Source organism: Carcharodon carcharias, chromosome 18 (genome assembly GCF_017639515.1).
Source record: "Carcharodon carcharias isolate sCarCar2 chromosome 18, sCarCar2.pri, whole genome shotgun sequence".
NCBI classification, from domain to species: domain Eukaryota; kingdom Metazoa; phylum Chordata; class Chondrichthyes; order Lamniformes; family Lamnidae; genus Carcharodon; species Carcharodon carcharias.
In genome coordinates, this window is record NC_054484.1 from 39053438 (window position 1) to 39078381 (window position 24944).

The 24944-nt window shown below is 39.6% G+C and overlaps 1 protein-coding gene across 10 annotated transcripts in view; it reads left to right on the top strand.

Annotated features, from left to right (window-relative positions):
* LOC121290509 (HMG box transcription factor BBX) overlaps positions 1-24590 on the top strand; it is a 204268-nt gene extending 179678 nt beyond the window's left edge. For 9 of the 10 annotated variants that reach the window (XM_041210947.1, XM_041210951.1, XM_041210952.1 and 6 more), the window contains 4 exons: positions 6132-6197; positions 7804-7992; positions 12069-12276; positions 14963-24590. In XM_041210947.1, the coding sequence (XP_041066881.1) occupies positions 6132-6197; positions 7804-7992; positions 12069-12276; positions 14963-15050 (551 nt within the window). In that variant the 3' untranslated portion in view covers positions 15051-24590. The remainder of the gene's footprint in view (positions 1-6131; positions 6198-7803; positions 7993-12068; positions 12277-14962) is intronic. The other variant, XM_041210954.1, reaches the window with a different exon arrangement.
* Positions 24591-24944: the final 354 nt, after the last annotated feature.

The window sequence follows — 24944 nt, forward strand, 5'->3', positions numbered from 1 at the left end:
GTTCAATCAAAGACTGGCTGGGAGGGTGATGGAGTTAGTGACAAGTGTACAGGATTTGTGATGTAAGACAAAGATGATGGCCTCGGCCTTCCTAATATTTAACTGGTTCAAATCAATCAAGATTGGATGTCAGATAAGGGGACAGGTAAGGGGATCCAGAGAGCAGGAATGCAGGAGCCTCAGCCCTTGCAATTATCCAACAGGTTTGAGGTTTTTTCAGCTTGTTTGGATGAGAGTGGGGGCAGCAGGGTGGATGAACTAACTGGCCTTGGCCCGTGGTACAGGAAGCCATTCAGGTAGGAGGAGTTACAAGGAACGTAGTGGTAGTAGGGGACCCTATAGTCAGAGGGACAGACACCATTCTCTGCAGCAAAGAGCGTGAGTTCAGACGGTTGTGTTACCTGCTGGTGCCAGGGTTCAGGACAACTGCTTGGGACTGGAGAGGAACTTACAGTGGGAGGGGGGGACCCGATCATGGCGGTCCATGTTGGCACCAGTGACATAGGCAGGACAAAGAAGGAGTTTCTGCACAGTCAGTACGAGGAGCTTGGCAGCAAATTAAGAAGCAGAACCTCAAAAGTCATAATCTCTGGACTATTACCTGAGCCACGTGCAAATTGGCACAGGAAAAATCAGATTAGGCGATGAATGCGTGGCTCAAAGCCTGGGACGAGAAAAGTGGGTTCCAATTCGTGAGGCACTGGCACCAATACTAGGGAAAATGGGATCTGTACCATTGGGATGGTCTACACCTGAACCGTGCTGGGACCGGTGTTCTTGTGAGCCACACAACAAGGGAAGTAGAGAAGCTTTTAAACTAAGTAGTGGGGGCAAGAGATCAAATTTGGGAAGATGTGGTAAATTAAAGAGTAGAGACAAAGAGAAAGATATTATTACAGGAAATGAAAAACAGACCGTAACGGGAAGGGATAGAGAGTACAAATCTAATCGTAAATCAACAGATGGGGTGAGAGGTTATAAAAACAATAAAAAGATAAAACTAAAGGCTCTGAATGCACGAACATTTGAAACAAAACAGATGAACTGAGAGTGCACACAGAAATAAATAAGTTTGATATGATAGCCATTATAGAGACATGGCTACAGGAGGACATGGATTGGGACCTGAATATGAAAGGGTATAGGACATTTAGGAAGGACAGGAAGCGAGGAAAATGTTGGGGGGGGGTGGGGGGGAGTGGGCAGGGGGTGGGGGCACTGTTAACCAGTGATGGTATTAGCACAGTAGAGAGGGATCACCTAAGTTCAGGAAACTAGGATGTGGAAACGGTTTGGGTAGTTATGAGAAATGGTAAAGGGAAGAAGTCTCTTGTGGGAATCATGTACAGACCCCCTAATAGTAACCACATAGTAGGGTGGAGCAGAAAGGAAAAAATAATGGGAGCTTGTCAGAAAGGCATGGCGATAATCATGGGAGATTTTGACACAAACAAAAACAAAAAATGCTGGAAAACTCAGCAGGTCTGACAGCATCTGTGGAGAGAGAAACAGACTTTCTCTCCACAGATGCTGTCAGACCTGCTGAGTTTTTCCAGCATTTTTTGTTTTTGTTTCAGATTTCCAGCATCCGCAGTATTTTGCCTTTACGTTAAATATATAGGAGATTTTAATCTACATGTAGACTGAAAAAGTCAGATGGGCAAAGGTAGCCTAGATGAGGAGTACATTGGATGTTTTCAGGATAGTTTCTTAGAACAGCATGTTCTGGGGCCAACTAGAGAGCAGGCTATACTAGACCTGATATTGTGCAACGAGATGGGATTAATTATTGACCTCATAGTGAAGGCGCCCTTAGGTAGCAGCGACCATAATGTGATTGAATTTTGCATTCTGTTTGAGGGAGAGAGGATTGAGTCTGAGACTATGTTTTTAAACTTAAATAAGGGCAAATATGAGGGCATGAAAGCAGAGCTGGCTAAAGTGAATTGGCATATTAGCTTAAGGGATAGGTCAATAGAGATGCAGTGGCAAACATTTACGGGGTTACTTCAGAAAACACAGAATAAACACTTTCCAACAAGTAAGAAAATGTCCAAGTAACCGTGGTTAACTAGAAAGGTTAAAGATAGGATCAAACTTAAAGAAAAAGTATATAATTGTGCGAAGATAGGTGGAAGGTCCGGAGATTGAACAGAATATAAGGAATAGCAAAGGATGATTAAAAGATTAATAAGAAGGGAAAAATTAGAGTGCAAGAGTAAGCTAGCCAGAAATATAAAAACGAATAGTAAGAGTTTCCATAAGGTTTTAAAAAAAAACACGTTAACAAAGGGAGCATTGGTCCTATGGAAAGTGAGTCTGGAGAATTGATAATGGAAAACAAGGAGATGGCAGATGAATTAAACAGGTATTTTGCATCAATCTTCACTACAGAGGATACAAGTAACATCACAGAAGCATCTATAAATCAGGAAATGGAATGTAGGGAGGAACTCAGGAAAATTGCAATCACCAGAGAAGTGGTGCTGAATAAATTGCTGAAGCTGTGGGCTGACAAATGCCCGGGTCCTGATGGAATTCATCCTAGATCCCATATTTTTGAACCCAAGTTCTAGATTTTCCCACAAGAGGAAACATCCTTTCCACGTCCAATCAGATCGCCTCTTGCTCTTCTAAACTCAAGCAGATACAAGCCTAGCCTGTCCAACCTTTCCTCATAAGACAACCTGTCCATTCCAGATACTAGTCTGGTAAACCTTCTCTGAACTGCTTCCAATGCATTTACATCCTTCTTAAGTAAGGTGACCAATACTGTATACAGTACTCCTGATGTGGCCTCACTAGTGCTCTGTATAACTGAAGCATAACCTCCCTACTTTTGTATTCAATTAAAAGAAGTGGCTAGTGAGATAGTTGATGCATTGGTTTTAATTTTCCAAAACTCCCTAGATTTGAGGAAGGCCCCATTAAATTGGAAGTTTGCAAATGTAACTCCATTATTCAAAAAGGAAGGGAGACAGAAAGTGGGAAACTACAGGCCAGTTAGCTTAACATCTGTCATAGGGAAAATGTCAGAAGCTATTATTAAAGAAGCTATAGCAGGGCACTTGGATAAGTTCAAGGTGATCATGCAGAGTTAACATGATTTTGTGAAAGGGAAATCATGTTTAATCAACTTATTGAAGTTCTTTGAGGAAGTAACATGTGCTGTGAATAAAGGGGAACCAGTGGATGTGCTGTATTTAGATTTCAAGAAGGCATTTGATAACGTGCCGCATCAAAGGTTATTGTGGAAAATAAAAGCTCATGGTACAGGGGATAACATATTAGCATGGATGGAAGATAGGCTGGCTAACAGGAAACAGAGAGTAGGCATAAATGGGCCTTTTTCAGGTTGGCAAGATGTATCAAACTATGTGCCACAGGGATCAGTGCTGGGACTTCAACTGTTTACAATTTATATTCATGACTTGGATGAAGGGATGGATGGGATGGTTGCCAAATTTGCAGATGATACAAAGATAGGTAGGAAAACAAGTTGCAAAGAGGACATAAGGAGATTATAAAAAGATATAGATAGGTTAAGTGAGTGGGCAAAGATCTGGCAAATGAAGTATAATGTGGGAAAATATGAAATTGTCCATTTGGGCAGGAAGGATAAAAGAGAAGCATATTATCTAATGGTAAGAGATTGCAGAGCTCTGAGATGCAGAGGGATCTGGGTGTCTTAGTGCATGAATCGCAGAAGGTTAGTATGCAGATACAGCAAATAATAAGGAAAGCTAACAGAATGTTATCATTTATTGCAAGGGGAATTGAATACAAAAGTAGGGAGGTTATGCTTCAGTTATACAGAGCACTAGTGAGGCCACATCAGGAGTACTGTATACTGTATTGGTCACCTTACTTAAGAAGGATGTAAATGCATTGGAAGCAGTTCAGAGAAGGTTTACCAGACTAGTATCTGGAATGGACAGGTTGTCTTATGAGGAAAGGTTGGACAGGCTAGGCTTGTATCTGCTTGAGTTTAGAAGAGCAAGAGGTGATCTGATTGGACGTGGAGAGGATGTTTCCTCTTGTGGGAAAATCTAGAACTTGGGTTCAAAAATATGGGATCGCCCATTTAAAATGGAGCTGAGGCAAAATGTTTTTTCATGGCGTCGTGAGTCTTTGGAACTCTCTTCCTGAAAAGGCGGTGGGAGCAGAGTCTTTGAATATTTTTAAGGCAGAGGTGGATAGTTGCTTGGTAAGCAAGGAGGTGATAGGTTATTGGATGTAGGCAGGATGCAGATTTGAGGTTACTATCAGATCAGCCATGATCTTATTAAATGGCGGAGCAGGCCCAAGGGGCTGAGTGGCCTACTCTTTCTTGTTCGTATATATGTTCATATGTAGATAACCGGCCTGATAACACAGAAGCAGTTGTGGGGTTGAGGGGTGGTGGAAAGATAGAGTTAAGTGTCGCTACTATATGGAAGTTCACCCCATGTCTTTGGATGATATTGATGAGGGGAAAAATGTGGATTAGGAAGAAAATATCCACATTGGTTCCTGGGGTCGAGGCTCCAGTGGATGGGAAACAAAGTCATTTCTGGAGACATTCTGGCTTTGATAGGATAGGTAAGAGTGTAATCAAACCACCTTGAGCTTGATAATGGATGAATGGTGTTGAAGGAGAGTGGTTTGGTCAGCCGTGCCAAAGACTGCAAAGAGGCTGACCAGGGCGAGACGGGATCGTACACCACTGTCACTGTTGTAGTGGATATCATGTTTGACCTTGATATAAGTTGTTTCTCTGATACGGCAGGGACAGAAACCTAATTGGAGAGATTGAAGCATGGGTTTTTGGTAAAGGTGAGAGGTGACAATATAGTCAAGGAAGGCGAAGTAGAGATGAAACAATAGATTAAGAGCACAGTGAGGGTTATTTTTTGAGGGGGTGGGGTGTGATGATTGAGGTTTAGAAAGGGAAGGGGATAGTACCTGAGGACTGAGAGCCATTTACAATGCCAACTAGCATGGAGGAAGAAAGGGCAAGGGTGAAGTAAGATACAATTCTAAATAGAACACCAGAAATACCTGAAAAGTTCCTAACAAAGATCTTGCAAGGTCAGAACTAACATTGAGTCCATGTATGTGCTGACAGAAATGTAATAAACTTGAACTTATAGAAGCTTGAAATCAGACTCAAAAGCGTATGAGTCCTACTTTATTTCAATATGCCAGTACACAGTGTATTTTTCACCTGGTTCATATGGAAAATGCCAGCTGCCTTATAATTGATATTACTATATGGAAGTTTACCCCATGTCTTCAGATGATATTGATGATGGGAAAAATGTGGATTAGGAAGAAAATATCCACATTGGTTCCTGGGGTCGGGGCTCCAGTGGATGAGAAACAAAGTCATTTCTGGAGACATTTTGGTTTCGATAGGATAGGTAAGAGTGTAATCAAACAACCTTGAGCTTGATAATTGATGCTTTCTTTTTTGTGACTATCTCATGGAATGACCAATGGTGTTGGTAGGTTCTGCATGGAACAATCTTCCTTTAGTGCAATGATGAACAAATTTGTTACTGAACACTTTGACTAGTCACAGGTCTTCAAATGTTGAATAGTTCAGGTAGGAAAATTTAACGTAGAATAGAAGCTTGTTATTATTAAATGTGAAAAGCAACGTTATGGAAGATTGATTTATGTCTGTGACAACACAGGAGCAAGGACATGTATTTAATTTCAGGAGATTTGTTCTCAATAATTAAGTTCAGACAGTGTCCATTTTTTTTTCTGCAGCACCAGCCGCTTTGGTGGCAGATGTAATCAGAGCACTTGGTTTTGTGTCGTTCCTGAGAGCTATTCAAAATCAACTAAATGAGTATATTTACACCTGGCCACTCCCACCACTCTTGTGAACATCCCCCCACCCCCTCCTCCCCCACCATATTAATTCTACAATGGAAGTTAGCAGGTATACTGTCCTTGTACTGAAAGTGACCAGTGGGCCAGCAGTCTAACACTGATTTAAATAGTCTAAGGTGTATCTGTATTTTCATTTTCCATCAGTTAGAACAGATTATGGGTTTGCCATTATTCTGTTAGCATTAGGAACCCGTTTGGTTAAAGCCAACATTTTCTATTTTTTTTATATTTTTATTTATATTTTTTAGGATCATCTCAGAAAATAGTCAGCAGGTGTAAACACCAAAAGAACACACACCATTTAACTGAAAAAGGTACAAATAAAGGTTAATTTTGCTATTTAGTAGAAATTTTTTTGATGGAGAGAAATGGGGTAAGGGAAGATGTGGCCCCAGTTCTTGAACCCTTTCAGAAATATTGCACTGTCTAGCTTCTGTATAAGAGCTGTAACTGCAGATATTCACATAACGAAGCATGGATGGAAATAAGCACATAAAACATTTTAATTGTTCCCAGAGGATGTTACACATACGAAATCATGCATGTAAATTTGTAAATAATGGCCTAAGTGCCCCAGTGAGGCTGTTAGGTTGAATATTGTAGCATAGCAGTCTGTTGGAATATAATTAAATCCACGGCAATCATATCCAGTTAATCTCTTTATATTACCATAATCATAAATTATACTAACTACGAAACAAGTTACAATAACTTTCAAGTGGAACAGCCAGTAAATGGATTACTGCAATAAAATTCTTTCAAGGTATCTTAGTCTGTGTTGACCAGTAATTAATATTAAGAAGCATGGTGTCTCACATGTGGATAATATAGGCCAGACTAGACCATTATAAAACGATCTTGGAATTTAACCTGAGCTTTCTCTAGTGTCAGGAACCTAATGATAAAAACGTTTGCTGTTTAAAATCCATTGGCTTCTGCATTACGGGTAGAATTTAAATATGCAGATTCTACTGCAAAAATACACATTCCATTTCTAATAGAGTGAAGCCTAATGACCTCAATAATGTCATAGCCTCCAGTTTGGATAGCTATTTAATAATTTTGAATATTCCACTGGATCTAGTAAACACATCATTTATTTACCATAAAGCACCATTGCAAATCTTTGAAACAACTGTCATTTAATCATTCAGCAACTCAGCCTTATAATGTACTGAATAAAGCCCTAAGTATGAAAATGATCTTACTATCTCTTGGTGAGATTTGGAATGTACTTATACCGTCACATATTAAATTCAATTCTGTTAGCCATTGTGATATGCTTTTCTATTTAAATTTGGCACTGGAAATTCTTATAGGAAGGAATTAAGTACAAAGCAAGTTCTAAACATCCAGCTAGTTATGTGTTTATCTATAATTAGTTGTATCAAGGTCACTGATGTTGTTCACACTACCTATGGCTTCTCATCTCATTCTACAGATTTCATTGCTGTAACAATCCTTTGTTTCTGACATGTGTTTGTGTTGTTATGGATTAATATAGAAGGATTTTAATATCAGTCTGGAAGCTAGGAAAAATATTCCACAAATTTCTGGCATCAATATTTTATAGTGATGGAATTAGATGATGTGGTTATGCTTAAAAAACATTTAGCCAATGAACTGAATTTCCTTTTAATATGTACATAATGTGTACCTTTTAGATCAAGCCATTTATTCAATTGGAGACACTACGTAAAAATTATTAGCAATGTAGAGCACTTTCAAAGTGGTCCAAAGTGCTCCATAAACTAATAACAAATTGGTAGAGGTAGATCAGTTGAGGAAGACATAAATATCTTGGCACTGAAAATAGACGTCTACAGTATTCTCTAAACAAACTAACAGAGCAGTCTTTTTTATGTCCATAGATACTACTGAAGTGTTGGGAAGTTAACTTAATTGTTTCTTATATTTCAGCCATAGTACCACAAGACACGAACTCTGAGGAACATACGGAGAAGGTGGATCGTGCTCCATCAGTTCCAAGCAGCCCGCTGACACCAGTGACACAAGAACCCCTCGTTGGCAGCCAAAAGCGCAAGGCCAGAAAAACAAAAATAACACACTTAATACGAACAGCTGATGGCCGTTTGTCACCTGCAGGAGGTAAGTGCAGGGTGGCCTAACTTTGTGGTCAGTGGCGAAGCAACAGTGCTCACCGTTCATTATGCTGCCCACAGATTTTATGTAGGTTTTTGGGGAGCAATTGGGAACCTCTATAGCACCCTCTAGAGGGGATCTGTGGCGTGTATGAGTAGGGAAAAGAAAACATGTCACTTCAACCAACCAGATTGAAAAATCCTGACTGAGGCACACACAGTCTAAGCCAGGAGCTTTAAATTAGAATATTGAATTCAATATAAAATTATGTATAGAAAATGAAATAAAGAGACAGAGAAAAAGATGAGATTGAGAGAGCGAGATAAGAGACAAAGAGAAAATTTAAAAATCCTTTTTAAAATCTCTAAAAATATTCAAAGTCTGAGTGAATGGAATTGTATGCTTGTAAAACTAAATTATCAGGTTCAAAAACAGAATTACCTGGAAAAACTCAGCAGGTCTGGCAGCATCGGCGGAGAAGAAAAGAGTTGACGTTTCGAGTCCTCATGACCCTTCGAGAATTATCAGGTTGTTTGGCAGTATTTAAAAGTTATTAGGCCCTTAAAAATTCACTTACTCCTGAATGTGCAAGCCATAACTTCCTCTGACATATTTAGGAGTTAAAACTAGTGGGCAAATACTGCAACATCATGGGTGGAACCGTCCCAGATTTGCACTAACTGTGGTAGTGGCCGCAATGGTGGGTTTTCAAGCCATGTTATCCCAAACCCACTGCATTAGTTATGCAATCCCGGAAAACATGTTGTTTCAATGGCGGGCGGGCTCTTATTCGCCCGCCATGCCATCATCTCGCTGCTTCATCACGCCGGGCACCATATTTAAAGTGCAGGCGTGCGCATACATCTCAGTGCTTCCAGCCCAGGGCTGCTGCAGGGAAGATGTGCACAAAAGACAAAAAAAAACTGCAGCTGGGGTTTAATGACGTTTCACTGAAACGTCTTTTGGAGACCACAGAGCCCTGCCGCAATGTCCTCTACCCCCCCCGTCTGGCCATGGGATGGGCAGCGGTGTGACCAACCAGGCTTGGTAGGCGGTGGCAGTGGTGATCAGTGCCAATGCTGCACAGGAGAGGTTGGCCATCCAGTGCAGATAGAGGATGAATGATCTCATCTATACAGCCAAGGTATGGCAACCATCTCATCACTCGAAACTCACACTCTCAAGCCCATCACACATTCACTGCTATCTCACTCACTGCCAGCTCAAGGGACATCATCACCCATTCTCACACACACACCCTCACATGTCCATCTGGCCTCATCTCCTCTGGAGACTGCCTCCTCAGCCCTCACCATCTTGAGGCCACTTGCACAGATCAACATGTGTCCCCACACACACCCTGGATTACCCTCCTACACCAGTACAGCCCTCACCCTGCAGCCTGATGCCACTTCTCCCCCTTTGCCAACAAGCCCTAGACCTGCAGCCGTTGAAAAACCACCTATACATGGCTGATATGGTAGGTAGAGACTGGCCCGTGAGTCCCCCTAAAAGTGATGTGGTGCTGTCTGTGAAGCCCAATGCTGATGACTGCAAGTGCTGACCGAAGTAAGGTAGGCAAACAAACCTCGAAGTCCCGAGTGAAGTGCACGTCGCTTATGTGCTGCTGTGAAAGACGTCGGCATGTTTTCCCACCATTGGTGGGTTAGCCTAATAATGATGTGCAGATGTATTACAATGAGGTTCCCGACATCCGATAACAGGAAACACAGCCAGCCATTGGCGGAATAAGTTGGTGATCCCAAACTGGTTTCACGCTGTCGTGAAACCGATTGTGCCATGTTGTCCGCTGATGCCATCGAACATACCTGACACTGGTGGGCACAGGAAATCAAGGCCCATGACCTTCATATGCTTAAGTGCCAACTCTATCAGTGAGTTACTGGTGTAGCAAAGCTTGTGGAGGAGCAGGGCAACTCAGCACTTCCTGATTTCTTCATTTGATTGTACAGACTCAAGACATTTCTGGCACTGATAGCTTAACCATTATTTCTGTCATAAAGTACAGGTAACCATGTACGTGCATTCTTATAAAAGTGGAAGATGGCACACTTAGAGGATGGACTTCTGGGTTCTACACGGAGCACACCAGAAACCTCCATACTGAATTAATTTTTGATGGCATTAAAACATTGATATCAATTTCCATTTGGAACTATATTTTAGTTTCCTGTGAGACATTCAAATTAATTTTGATTGAATTTTTTTGTGTGTGTTTTTATGCAGGAAAGTATTACACCTGCATTACACGTAGGCTGTGATTATAACTCAGCTGTCGATCAAGTATTGATCTGCAAATTCTGCATCTTAATTGCTTTTTTACTTGTTTTTGTGGATGTCAATGAAGTGTGCGTTTATTGTCCATTCCAGGTTTCCCTGACAAGATGATGGTGGGCCTTCCTGTAGATTGTTCATTCAAATAAATGACTTGCACAGCCACTTCAGAGGGCACTAAGTCATTTAAATAGTGTGGACTGGAGTTAAGTGTGTGACATTAAATAGTGGCAGCAAGTTTCCTTCCCTGAAGGATATTAGTGAAGCATTGGGGCAGAATCTTCTGTTTGGCGTGTGGGGGGTGGGACCTGCTTGCCGATGCATAAAATGACTGCGGTGAGGTCGGGCATGTGTACTGATGTCACCGTGCGTCATTCCGAGCTTCAGGTCAATGGATGCGCACCGGAGTCGGCTGCGCACCCACCGAACTCTCAAAGGCCTGTTCAGGCCATTAATGAACCAATTAAAGTACTTGTCAGGGCGGCCCATCCAACGTTAAGATTGGCGGGCAGGCGAAGAGCCCAGACGGCCTTCGCATTTTTCATGGAACCTCATCCACAGGCGGGATGAGGTTACATGAAGGATTTATTAATGAAGTAAAAAGTTTTCATCAAAATTCATATACATGTCCCAGCTTATGTGACATTGTCACATGAGGGGACATGTCGGAATATTTTTTTAAATTTTTTTTTCAATTTTTTGGAATGAAATTAATCTCCCTGAGGCACCTTCGTGCCTGGGAGATTTCTGTGCTCTTTCGCGCACACGTGAAACAGCGCAGGCCCCGACTCTCCCTCCTCCTCCCACCTGCACAGGTAGCATTGAGCGCTTCCGGGTGTGTGTCACGCTGGGTGGGCCTTAATTGGCCCACCCATGTAAAATGGTGGCGTGCAGCCAATCGTGAGCGACGATCGGCCCCCCCACCTGCTCCTGCCTGGCCCACCCAACGTGGAGAAAATTCTCCCCTTGGAGTTTTTGCAACCATCTGACAGCTCTCATGGTCATTTGATCTTGTGCTAGCCTACAAATTACCATATTCAAATCTCTGGGTTACAAGTTCAGTACCATACCCACTGCAGTACTGCACTTAGTGCCTGACTGTCATGGGCAGGAGCAAGCTTTGCATATGTGTGCTTACACATACGTCTGTGCAAGACTTTGCCCCCAGCTGGTAATTTTTAAATATATCGAGATGCCAGACAAGTGCACTGAGTTCTCAACACATTTAAATAGACCTTGTTTGTTATAAAGTGCCCAGGAAGCCTCCCAAAAGGCTCTTATGCAAAATGCTTGAGGTTGAACCCTAACTCCAGAATTCAATGGAAATGGCACCGGAAAGTAGACCTGTACCTTAAGTGCACCATCCTTCATCCATTCCTAGTAACTCTAAAACAGCGCCACAATATTTTTGATAGTAATTATTCCTCCATCTTGGGCAAAGGTTTGTGCTAGTGTTTTGTTCTATGGTGAGTTCTTGATCTCTCTCACGTATAGGGAATAATGAGAAGTGAAGCCGTTGCATACAAGAATAGGTAATGAGCATCCAAACCACCCTGTCTCCTTACATATATCTTCTGCAGTTGGTCTCAGTGGTTGGTTACACAGTACCCATTGGAAGAGACCTCAAACCAGGCTAGCTATCTACCCTCTGTCAAAGATGGGATAAATAGAGAGGAGTGACTTACTAAAACAATGAAAGTAAATCATTTTTAAATGGGCTGACATTTTTATGCACTACTTTCCTTTTCTAAATTCCCTACCTCAAAATTGCTTTTTAATTTCTGCAGATCTGACAAAGGAGAAGATGCCGTGTAAACAGGAAAAGAAGAAACAGCCACTAAAGACAGACACTTGTGTTAGTGGAGTCAACTGCAGTCATCCAGAAACTGAGCAGGCATGCAGCATTTCACCAGAAGTGCAAACAACATCTGCAATTCCAGCATTTTTCAGTTTAGCTGCCTTGGCAGAAGTTGCAGCCATGGAGAATGCACATAGGTGAGGTGACTAGTAGGTTATTGGCACATTATAAAAGAATAATCAGTCTGCAACTGCAAAGCGTTTGTTTTAATTGTAGGAAGAGAAATTGTTGGAAAATTTTGAATTTACAAATATTGGATAAAAATCATGTTCCATAGTAAAACCATTTAGTAACACAAAACTAGTTCATCACTGTGGTGTTCCTCTCAGTTTTTTTTAAATGTCTACGTATTGCAGTATACGTAATGCTATTCCTTTGGTTGCTGTAGCTATATTACAGGGAATGGATTTTCTAGCCACCCTCTCTATCTGATGCTGAACAGGAACATTGTGCCCGAAGTGCACAGGAGCACTGGCATTTTCTACACAGAAATAGCTCTAAATACCTCTTAATATTTTGAGGTTCTGGAAAATATTGAAGGGCCAGCGATGTGAACTGAGAGGGCATTTTGCAACGTCACATTCCTGAATTCAGAAAGTCAGCCCATTCAAACGGGACTAGGCTAGAGTCGGGGCCACTACCTCCCAAGTAGGTCCCGAGGCAGCTGCGGAGGTGGGCGGATGGAGGTGGGAAGGTTAGAAGGCCCGCCCTCGGACTTGGAGTGATTGGCTCAGTGCTGTTCACAGGTTTTAGGTACTCTAGCCCCCATTGTCCCACCTACCCCAGTAACCCTCCTATGCCCTTTTCGTACTTCAATTGCATGTCTGATTACAGCCCACCACGTTTCCTAGCCCAAGGAAAATGGCAGGCAGCAGGAATGGCCTGGTAATTATAAAATTGCGGTCCCGTACGTCTCCCGTTTGGTCCTCCCAGTGCAGCTTTTCTCAGTGTTGGGAGGAGAAAATTCAGCCCCATGTCTTTGGTTTGCACATAAGATCCCCCTGTTAGTGGAGTCCATGGGAAGGGTTTCACAGGATAGCTTTGTTCCAGGAAAACAAAGCCAAGATCATCCAACCCCACCCCCACCCTGAAATCCTACAAATACACGGGCAGTATAAAGGAGATAAGAACCCAATAAAATGGCTCTTTAATCTTTGATCCTTGGACCTTAAGAAATGAGTGTTCTTTAGGGGCAAGGTCATAAAACCGACCCTGCGTCTGCAACATATTAAAAACCTTGAATCCATGAGCGCTTCCTGTAAACTTTTAGTGTTGCTATTTTCTAACTGCACTTCTCTGCATCCAAAGTTCCCATATATTTGAATGGTTAATGAACAAGAATAGAAAATCAAAAGATTATACAATGTTAGTCTGCACGGAGAGACTAGGGAAGCTGAAATTGTTCTCCTTCGGACAGCGAAGGTTATGGGGAAAGTTAATTGTGGTGGGGAAAAACTGAGGGAGTAAATAAGAAGGAGCCGTTTTCACTGGTAAGAGGGTTGGTAAACATGGGGCATAGACTTAAGATAATTGGCAAAAAAAAGGAAAGATCAGAACAAATGTTTTGACACAAAGGGCTGTATTTTCCCAGCACCGATGAGTTAGGAATGGAGGCAGGACTGTAGAAAGAATGGCCACCCAGGAGCACAGCTGGGCCTCCTGCATCCATTTCTGCCCTCTGCCATTTTCCTGATGGCGAAGGAGGGAGTGGGCTTTGGAGCAGGCCCGATCTGGTTATTGGGGTCCTTAACATCGACATGGGCTCATTAAGAGCCTGTCCCTAACAAATTTTCTAATCTTTAGCAAGGCAACCTTAGCAACTGTCGGGAATCAGACCAGCTCAGTGAAGCCGGGACATAGACGGCTGCAAGTTTGTGTGAAACTTTGCAGTTTGAAGTGGAATTGAAGAGGCTGCTCATGGCAGAGAGGTCAGACCCCCATTATATAAAAATTCATAAATTCTGAGGAATGCTATTCTGTCCTGGGTTCCAGACCTCCCACTGCCCTCCAAAATGTGGCAAATTTCAACTTTTCGAACTTTTGTCCTAAAAGATTAACATGTAAATGGCAGCCACAGTAATGGCTGCCGAAACCAGTCACAATGTGGTCTGCTTTTCGACTGACCTGCCTCCGTTTCCAAGCTCTCGCCAGCTCGTTGGCAGGTAACTCCCCAGCTCGATGAAAGTAGCAGCTGTTTCCTGTGTCGTGACGGGCTTGGGTCTTGGAATTAAATCCGCCTCCCGATTCCTGCCTCTGGCGGCAAAATGCAGCCCAGCGAGTCCTTATGACCCACAGTGCACAGCCTGAAGGGGTGGTGGAAGCAGATTTAACATTCACTTTCAAAAGGGAATTGGATATCGTCTTGAAAAGGAAACATTTGCAGGGCCATCGGGAAAGTGCTGAGAAATTGGGCTAACTGGCTAGCTCTTTCAGAGTGCTATTTCATGCGTGCACAATGGGTCGAATGATCTTCTATAATGCACACTAAAAATGGAGGCAGAATGCATGCATGGCAGTCTTGTTGAAGCCAGTCTAAAATTTAACAGATTCTCATTTCACAAATGCAGTCCTGGTCGTGTCCATGTAGTGTTTGTTTGTTGCGCCATCTAGTGGTATGGTTTGGGTACAAAGTAAATGAGCTACTTTCAATGTTTTACTGCAAATTCAAACTTATTCGAATACGGAAAGCTTGTTGGTAGATGCACCATTGTAGTGTGCAGGTCCCCATAAAAATGTGGAACACTAAATGCTGATAATGAAGGTATCTTGTTGGTCAATGTGTGTATATGTAGTATTGATTTTCATTGTTTCCTTCTTCTGCAGAGGCCAGCATGCAGTTTCTCTGAACCATGATGGACAGCCCAAGGAAATGGCACAAACCTCAGTACTTATCTCCTGTGCAGACCAATAATGCATTATTACTTTGTATCTCTACAAAGTCTGAAACACAGGAGATCGGTCAGTTTGACCTGATATTGACTGCATTGTGGGAGTCTCACCCTTCCAAGGCTGGGTTCCTCACAGAAACAGCTGGGAAACACTGGCTCAGCAGAGCCCCATGGACAGGCTCAGAATCTGAGCATCAAACATTTACGAATGGGGCAAAACCAGTTTCTTCGGCCTTTGGTTCCCTATCTGAAGACAGCCTGGCTATATAAAAAAAATAGCTGTTACACAGAACAACTGCCCATGAAACCTACTGGCAATTCTTGCCGCTGCACGCTACACGATCAGAGTGTGAGCTACTCGAGTTTGCTGCAAGTTCTAGCTTTTCTCAAGTAACACTGATGCACTGTGCTAGTGACTAGATATTGTCAACCTCTCTCTTTTTTCCTTTTTTTTTAAGCACATTTTGATTTGAGTTTCACAGAAACCGTTTAATCATGAACTTCTGCCTGATTACTGAGATGGTGTGGCAGGAAAAGATATTATTGAAGTTCTTTACATTTTGCCCATTACATTAAGGTATTTTATTTCAACAGCGCCATTATTTAGTTGAAACCTCTGTTAATCTGTAGTTGAGTTTAATAGCACAATCTGTCTCTGTACAGATGGTACCTTTTGTTACACACGCAATCTTTTTGCTTGTTTTTTTGTTTTCCACGATGACTTAATACCTATTGTTTTTGCTTTCTCTTGCTAAACCTCACTGACCCTGCATTGGGCCAGTTTACTGGACGTGACTGTTTTCCAATATACTGTTAAGATGTGTAAAAGTAATTTGCTTATTTTTTAAGCAATTAGGCACTAATAGTGGCAGAAATCCTGCAAAGCTTTTTAGGTCCCAACTGTTGCACTGCTGTGTTTTTACAGTGAATGATTATTATGATGGTTGTAGGGTTACTAATTCAGCAAATTACTGAGGAGATATTCAGGTTTTATTTCAGGTTGCAGAAGTACATCAGCACAAAGGAAAAAAAAGTCTTCTGTCAGACCAACAACTAGAATTACTGATGTTTAGTACTGCTTAGCTTGAATGCAAAATATTTTTCTTCCCATATTGGTTGAAGATCATGTTACCAGAATGGAAAACAACTTGGACTGTAAGTGAGGTTTCAAAACAGTAGCACAAGTTTTGAGAGTTAGTAAAGTCATCAGCAGATACTCAAACACAGTTCTTATGCTGTTCCATGAAGTCACAGTAATACAACACCAGTTGTTGCCTGGGCATTATGATTGTTAATACAACATCCTTGACACCAACAAATGCCAGATATTAATTGTGCAAGAATAAGTCTATTTTTCAGGAAACCTGCAAGGTTATTTGGTGTACTGTATGTATTATATCCAGTTTTTATAAGCAGCATATGAGGAATAGTACACACTGTTCGCATCAGAGATGTTTTGTTCTTTTTGAAGATTGTGACTGGAATTTGCAATAAAAAGCTAATAATAAATATCATGGCACAGTTATAATGGAACATGTATTAGGTGCTCCTGTCTGAACTAAACAAACCTAGTTGATGCACAATATATCTTGCTTTTTGGATTAAATACATGTTAAACCTAAGTAAGATCTGATTCCAAGAATAATGGTCAACAGATTCATGGTCAAAATCTTAAGTATAACATTTCTTGATAAATTGTCATATTCATAGTAGGTTTCATTTGCGATGTTAAATTCTTGGCAATCATATGCAACTTCTAAGAAACGTTGGCTTTGTAATTAAAATTTGTAGCCCAAAAAATGGAATCCAGAAAGATTCTGTAGGAAAGACTGTTGTCTGCATGTGATATTCTTTTTGAGTTCTAAATTTATTTGCGGTTTTCAAGATACACATATACTTTTCTCCAATGTAATCTCTGTGATGACAGTTATAAATTTACTCAAAATGCCTCACTTTGATTTCCAACCTTGACGGACAGATTAATTTGCTTTTTTTTTCACCCTCCGTGGATGAGCTTGAGTTGGCCTCAACTGAGCTGCCAATTATAGACACTTTGAATATACGTAATGACTGCCCTAAAGAAGAAAATACAAATAGTACAGTGGCAATATTAACCATATTCAGGATTTTTAAAACAAGTGTGAGCTTCCATTATGGTTTTGTGGGTTCATGAATCACTTGATGTGATCAAGATGCAGTTTATATTTGTGATCTTGCGCTGCATCAGCTCATCTTGCTGGCGTTTCTACATTAATCCATTTATCCTCAGCATCCAGGTGATTATCTGTGCCTGATGGGTGTCCAGTAATCACACCGATGCCCCGCCCCAACACTGAAAAAGAATATATGTGACCACCAGAACAGAGCCTCAACTCTGTTGGCTCCAGAGTGAAATGGCCATCAGCGTTTGCATGAAGAAAGGCCAATGACCAGAGTGGGATTGTGTGGGGTAGGAGAGGAGGGGATCGGGGTGATAATAGGTCTGTGATCATATGTAGAACAATGCATTAGCGTCGAATGTTACCATCAGGAGAGAAAGAGCAAAGGGAGGAATTTGGAGGAAAGCAGAGTTTCCAAAGTGTGCAGAACACAGAAACCTGGTTAGATCTAAGTGCATTATTTCAGGTTGGGTCAACATTTACATCAGTATCTTTAAAAAAAAACTTCCATTCGTGTGGTTAGTACAAGTTTATTAGTGAAGACATGAAACCTGATACAAGTTTCACTGCAATTTTGTGCCAGTTTATAACTCATACTTCAACTTTATATAGTGATGAGTAAGCAAAACTATCAGTTAGATTCAAAAAGTGCCCATACCATATAGAACTGATGCATTTTGCTCTGAATTCTCAGACGTCATTCAGAGAATGAATTTGCCAACTTCTTCGACAAAATGAAATATAATTCTGCCTGGGAATGTGCAAACCCTACTGAGCTCATGAGTTGGCCTTTACACATCATTATTACAGGGTAAGGTGGGTGAACTTGTGCTTTGGTCCCATTCTGTTTCTTGCTTAGTCCATCCATTTATAACTTTTATGTGAAAAATCATTGAATTGGCAATTCAGATTTCCATACCAAAATTGGCAATTGGACCTCAAGAAAGCTGTGGCTGCATTGTCGATGTGCTTTATTTTGAAGCTTTGGTCTTCACTGTTGACTCCCAGGAAATGGATGCACTTCTCTCAACAACATGAACATGTAAACCAAAAATCCTCTTCCTGATTTGTATCTAAAGTGCACCATTCATTTATCTAGCAACTGATGCTGTACAGCACAAGTTATCTTTCGGCACAAAATTACTGTTTTCATTTCCAAACAGATGCTTAAACTTTCTGCTTTAAACATGCTGCACTGTAAGATTAATATTGAGTTAATTAAAGTTAGTTAAAGGGGAATCAGGGTCTAAGCTAAACTGGAGAGTTAAGCAAAAAATGGGCTTTGCTCGTTAAATAGTAGTGGCATATTGTAACTTTTATAGCCATAGTCTTTGTAGAATTAATTGGAGTAAGACTTAATTGTACTCAACTTCTTGAACATTGGTAAGACAGTTTCTCGATTGGTTTAGGGTTTGCACATCTCTTTCACTGGCTTAACAGGTAGACTAAAATAGCCCATCCTGGTAACATGATCCTTTTGTGACTGCTTGATACAATAATTCATTTACTGTTTGTCATTCTAGCTGTAAAGAACATTTTGTTAACGTTTTGTGCAATTGCCATCCTTTGCTTGTCATTAGAAATATGTCTTTTCCTCGTTGTAGAAACCAGCTTTTGCCCAAAGTCTAGCTAATATTTAAAAATGGAAAAAAGTACACAAGTTACTGTATTTAAATGTTCACAATGCTTTTTCACAAAAGTTGAGTATAATGAGAAAAATGTCTACATTTTATGCTTGACCAAGTAGAATACAATTCATTGTATTTTTGCATTTATTTTGTTTCCTTTACGATTAAGTGACATTTCCATGAGATTAATAGGTGGGATATGGAGTTTACCTATGATCTCCTTTCTTTGAATTATAAAAAGTGTGTGACTACATTGAAGTATAGCTTATTGCACTTGATATCACTTTTTTAGCATGTGAAAAGGCCCCAAGATTTGGTCATCAACATAGATGTGTGAGTTCTTAAAAGCGGTAATATTACATGTATCAGCTATACTGGTGCTTAATATGGGAATGTGACCATTTGCTTACATTGAAGCTCATTAACATTCACGGATGAGGAAAGTGGACAACACGGAGAACTGATAATTCATACGCGTGTTCTACCATTTCTGCTTTCACTGCTACAAATTATTGTGTCAGAAGCATTGAGAACAGCAAGAGTTACCACAGAGTGAATTTACTATTCTTTCTACGCAGAAGTGGAGAGGAAGAGTTGCATTATTGGGTTTCAGGAATGACTCTCTGTTTATTTTCCTTCAAAACATTAGCAAAGTTTTGCCCTTGCACATATTTAAATGGATACATCAAGTGAGACTTGGAAACGATAAGATCTGTGCCAGAATTTTTCTCGAGGCTTCTCCTACTCCAACACCATAACTTAGGCAGAAGTTTGGCAGAAACCCTGCTTAAGTATGTAAACAAGGTTCAGCTGAAGAACAAGGAGAATCCCCATTGAAATTCTCACAGTGGAAATTTAACAAACAGGAGATTAACCCTTTCGGCTCTCAATGTTCACTACTATTTGTAAAATGTGTAATTTTGTTCTTATGGCCTTTTGGTTTTTTCAAAGTATTAATGCTCAACAAAATTAGGTAACCATGGAACATTTAGAGAGTAGGAATGTTTAACTGTATATAACCAACCATTTTATTTTGATGCATAATACATGCCCTGTCGTTAAAGGTTAACAGGTTGATACAAGGGTGATTGCTGCAGGGAATATTCCTCTTGTAATACCCCTGTTAAATGTGTGACAGTAGTAATGGTTTATGTACAACTTCTAGATTGTGCCCCCAACTGGAGTTGCTGTGATTAACCTGATATAATGGCCCATGGACCTGCATTTGACACCCAGCATTACAAGTTACACTATTAGTTATAACAATTGTGTTGAATTTTCACAGAATAAATTAATAAAATGCAGCAACCCAAGCATTACATCGTAATTTCCTGCCACCTAAAGAAAATAAATGTCAAATAGTTCCTTTACAAATGAAGTAGTAGTTATAAAATTTGCTTTCTTTTATCTATCTGCAGGACACATTATATTGCAAAGGGCTCAGAATGTCTGTTTTTACACTCCAATTTTTTAATACGTTGATTAGTGGTAGAAAAAGTTATCAGCAAGATAGTATTCAGAAATACCCACTCATATTATTTTTTACAAGAATATACTAGGTAATTATTTAAGATCAACTAAATCAAACTGTAACTGTTGGTGAGATAGTGGGCGTGATGAAGTACCAATTTTGATTGTCCCAACTGGTTATTGCTGTTGACAATAGTGCTGCAAACAGTAAGTTCTTTTGAACAGCATTCCCTTGGTAGACTAAGAATTCTGTCACAGTTTCACCCTTTTTTTTAAAAAAAATGTAACTTTCTTTAGAGTAATTTGGAAACAGTCAAAACCAAAAGCCAGTTACAGCTGGTTAGCAATGCCTGCTGCAGGGATGTGTTTGGCAACCAAAAATTTCCATGCTACTGTCACATTTTGCTGATCAGGAAAAAGTGCAGCTTGAAGTATCACAGAAGTGGTCACAAATACACGCTGATTACGACTTTGAGAGAATTAGTTGAAATAAAAAGTTTTAATGCAAGTTTGGCTATACCCGAAAGACCCATTTGCACCTAAGAATTGCCATTATTCTGAATAAGAATAGTCCAGGCTGTTGTAGCTTGATTTACAGAAAGGATTTATCTAATCCTTGATGTAAGTGTTTTATTCACAAAGCATCATCCAATTAACCTGTACTAGTAAATTCTAATTAGGGCTTTTATTGTTAGGAAATGCAATAACTGATCATTTACTGTAGCCCCTGAATAAGTTAATTACTATTGCTTTGTCCATCGTGAGCGGAATGGGTGTGTGATGGTTCTAAGAATGTCATAGTGTGTATATTTGGAGTTCTTTTCTTGTATGGATGCAGAAAGCGGGGTGGGGGGGGGGGAACAATATAGCAGTCTTAAAAGCGTGACTCCACATCCTATATGTGGAGACTGGAAATTTGACTAATTTTGATTGTAAACAGTTATCCCAGTAATTTTGTTTAAGACCAAGTTGACAAGTTGCTCAGTTAATGAAAGATAACGTTGGGAACCCTCGTCATATAAATAAATAATTGCTGAGCTGAGAGTTAGTTTGTCATTAAACAATACTCTAAGCAGTGACTGAAATAGCAACAAATTATTGCTGCCATGTAATTAATGTTTTGTTCAGACAGCTGAACCTGGAATATTGATCTACACTTTTATAGTGGCTGTGAGAAAATGCTTTGCGGATGTAATTTCCTAACTCAGATCTAACATGCACATTTTTTTATCGTAGATGTTTATTTTAAATGAAGTTAGAATTTTAACAGAATGGGTAATATAACTTGGAGAAAATGATTTCTTTATGCATGAGAGTAAGGCACATTTAACAAACTCAAAATGTGCAGTGTATTCCAGCAGACACTTTTATTTGGCCTTAAAAATGTTTAGTGAGGTATTTAAATATTTTTTTGAATTGGTGTTGGAGACAAAGATGGCTTTACAAAAGTTAAACTTTTTTATTGTGGTGATGTCTTATTTATAATTGCTGCAGTAACACCTTGTGGCCAAAGAGATCATTCATCATTGCATTTCTTACATATTATTTGATACCGAATTAAGAAAAAGTTTAATTTTTGGAAAATATAGATTTGGAAGAAAAAATAACTCTATTGACCCAGTGATGTGTACTAGCTAAAATGTTTGTGTCATACCCTTTGGTCAGAGGTTCAAGTCCTGGTAAAAGCAGCAAGACCAATAGATCACCCAAATAATGATGGAGAGAATATACCATAATAAAACATAACCCACTATTACAAACAATAGAATGTGGCCTACAAAGGGTTGGCAGAGAACTGACTGATACACCTGTATTTTTGACCAAATGTATGATGCAGTTTAATATTTTATAAATCGAAATTTGTTTTAGGCCAATTAACAAAATGATTCCAGTAGTATATTTTTAAATGGTGATTTGACAGATAGACTGAAATATTTAATTTTTTTGGAAGAGGGGTGGAATAGTTTAATGATGTACAATTGATTTTAATTTTAATACCAAAAATGCAGGGATGTTTCCTGATTCACAAGAAGTATTAAATGAATTATATTTCATTAGAATAAAAGGCAGATGTATAAATAATTAGTTTACAGCAGACCGTCAAAGCCATGTTGACTAGCCCAGAAAATCAACATTAAGCTTTGTAAACACCTATAACCTCCGCGATTTGGTTATAATGCTGATACTGTTCAAAGGAAGACCCTAACTTGTTCCACACCAACAAAGGTTTATGCATTCTTGTGATAATTCAGTTATTTGTTTACACTTAATTGTTTAATTCAAAATATAAGAAATTTCAATAACACAGCAAAGTGGGAATTTAATGTTTAAAATTAAATAATCATAATCTGCATTAAGCAATTTTAAATTAAAAATAGACTGTACACACAAACATGTTCAGTTTGTAAAAAAGCAGAGCAAAGTTGCAGTTTAGATTTTACATATGCATAGCACTTGTTGAATGCCAGTTTACATGCCCATTGTAGTCATGTGTCCACCAACAATGAAATAAATTAATTATCAGCCCTAAGAAAACTAATTAGATTTATTGTTTATTTTTTTTTTAAGTAAAAGCTCATTTTGAGATTCTCTTGTGATGTTTTTACAATTAATATTCATTCTGTTGTTTTTGCACTGTCCACAACTGTAATTTTTGATTCCAATTCAAGTCTAGATTGGTGGCTGTGTTTCAACAGTGCTATTATCATACCATGTTTTGAATCTGAACTGAAGTGCCAACCATCCAATCTTTGCAAATCCATAGAAAGGTATGGAATGCTTCCTTTGAACATTCACAGCAAGTGAACTTCCATTGATGTAGCTGGAAAGATTCCACTGGCTCACTTCCATTTTATTATTTGGGTGTATGGTTCAGGGAACTGGGCAGCTGTCCACTAATGAGCCAATGGTTTTGATGCCAACACTGCATCAGCAACAGGGCTTAACTGTGCAAATATTCCTCTTTTAGTGAGATGGATCACAATCAGCAGTACTTCAATTCAGTTTTAGGAGGCCTTTGATGATCCATATGCTTCAAATTATTTATATCAATAAAATGTAAATAGAGTTTCAGATGTGTTAATGTAACCATTGATACCAGTAGCATCGCTATGGCAGTGTTTTGGTGGTAAATAATCCATCTACAGTTTGAAAACTCAGGAAGGTGCTGAAACCTCTAATTACATTAATCAAACTCGTATCAGACACTTTTTGACATCACAGTTCACAGGAGTATCCAAATTAATGATGCAATTACATTGCACATAATAAGACTGTTTATACAGACCCAAAAGTCACATGCTGAGGCTGACCAGTGCTTTTTTTATTCTTAGCCCTGGTTCCTGTTGTACAAACTTGTTTAACAGGTTTCTTGAGTTATGTTGTCCCAGTCAACGCACTTCCGAAGAGCTGGCTGTTCAATGACAAGCAACCCTGATATCAAGTGTGAGGTTTTGAGATCTGTTGCAGTAAGAATTAAGATGTAAAGGCCCTGTGTCATCTCATGGTTTGTTATGAGTAGACCCACAATGTCCGAAAAAGGGCTATGCGTGGTTCCCGTCGCAGTGGTATTTAAAAATTACTTGCAGGATCAGTACACTATTAGGCATGCACAGAGCAGGTGTGATGACGTAGATGCTCAGCGACATCATCAATATACTGAAATATTTGCCTTTTTCTTCTTGTTGCAGGCAACAAAGTAGATGACATAGAGCCTTTATTTGTACAATGTTCAATAGTATACTACAATTCAGAACATTAATTGAAAAGATACATGGTGTGATTGAATGGCATCTTCAGTTTGATCTTGCAGAGTGAATGTGGATGTAAGCTATTCAGTTAAACACACTTATGGTAACTGGGAGACTGCTGTAGGTTCTCATTTTGATGTTCCTAGAAGAGAAATTTCAGTGAAGTATAATTTTGAAAACGTGAAGCAAAATTCTTGGTGATGTTAGGATATCCCCATTACACGAGAATCAGTTCTTGTTACAGAAGGTGCCTGTGTATATAGCTCCTTTGTATTGCTTTGAGCAGAGTCCCTTATATATTTCTTACTAATATGCTCTGTAGAAATTGAATTCAGAAATTTTACTACTGATAATTAAGAGTTTAAAGCCACTAATTATATAAAAGTTGCATAATTTGACAGATGATCATTTTATATTGCGTACTGTTTATTGCCTGTCTGTTTAGTTTTGTGATTGAAACACAGATTTCCTTTTCCCTCTGTTATAATGCTGTATGCTGCTGCAGTGTTATTCTCTATCATTATTTCCTAGCAGGCAATAAAGCATATTGTACAGTATTATATAAATGAGTGAGATGATTATTTATAAGAAAATGAAATCTTGATTTACAACCAAAGTCAGCCCAAAATTGAAAGACATTGAAAGAACGTGACTTAATCCACCTTCACAAGTTGATTCTGGATGAATAATTAACATTGCTTAAAACATACACATTAAGTTTAAGTATAACCATGCCAATTTGCATACTATCGCATTGTTGAGACACCTGGCTCAATTGACCAGGCTATATGGAATGCGATTAGGCTATGAATCTTCTAGAATTGAGGACTAAGCTCTTGAGCATTGTTGTTAGCAATCTAGGCAAAAAATATTTTGTATTAACAATTGGCATTTGCGAGCTCCTAATAGTC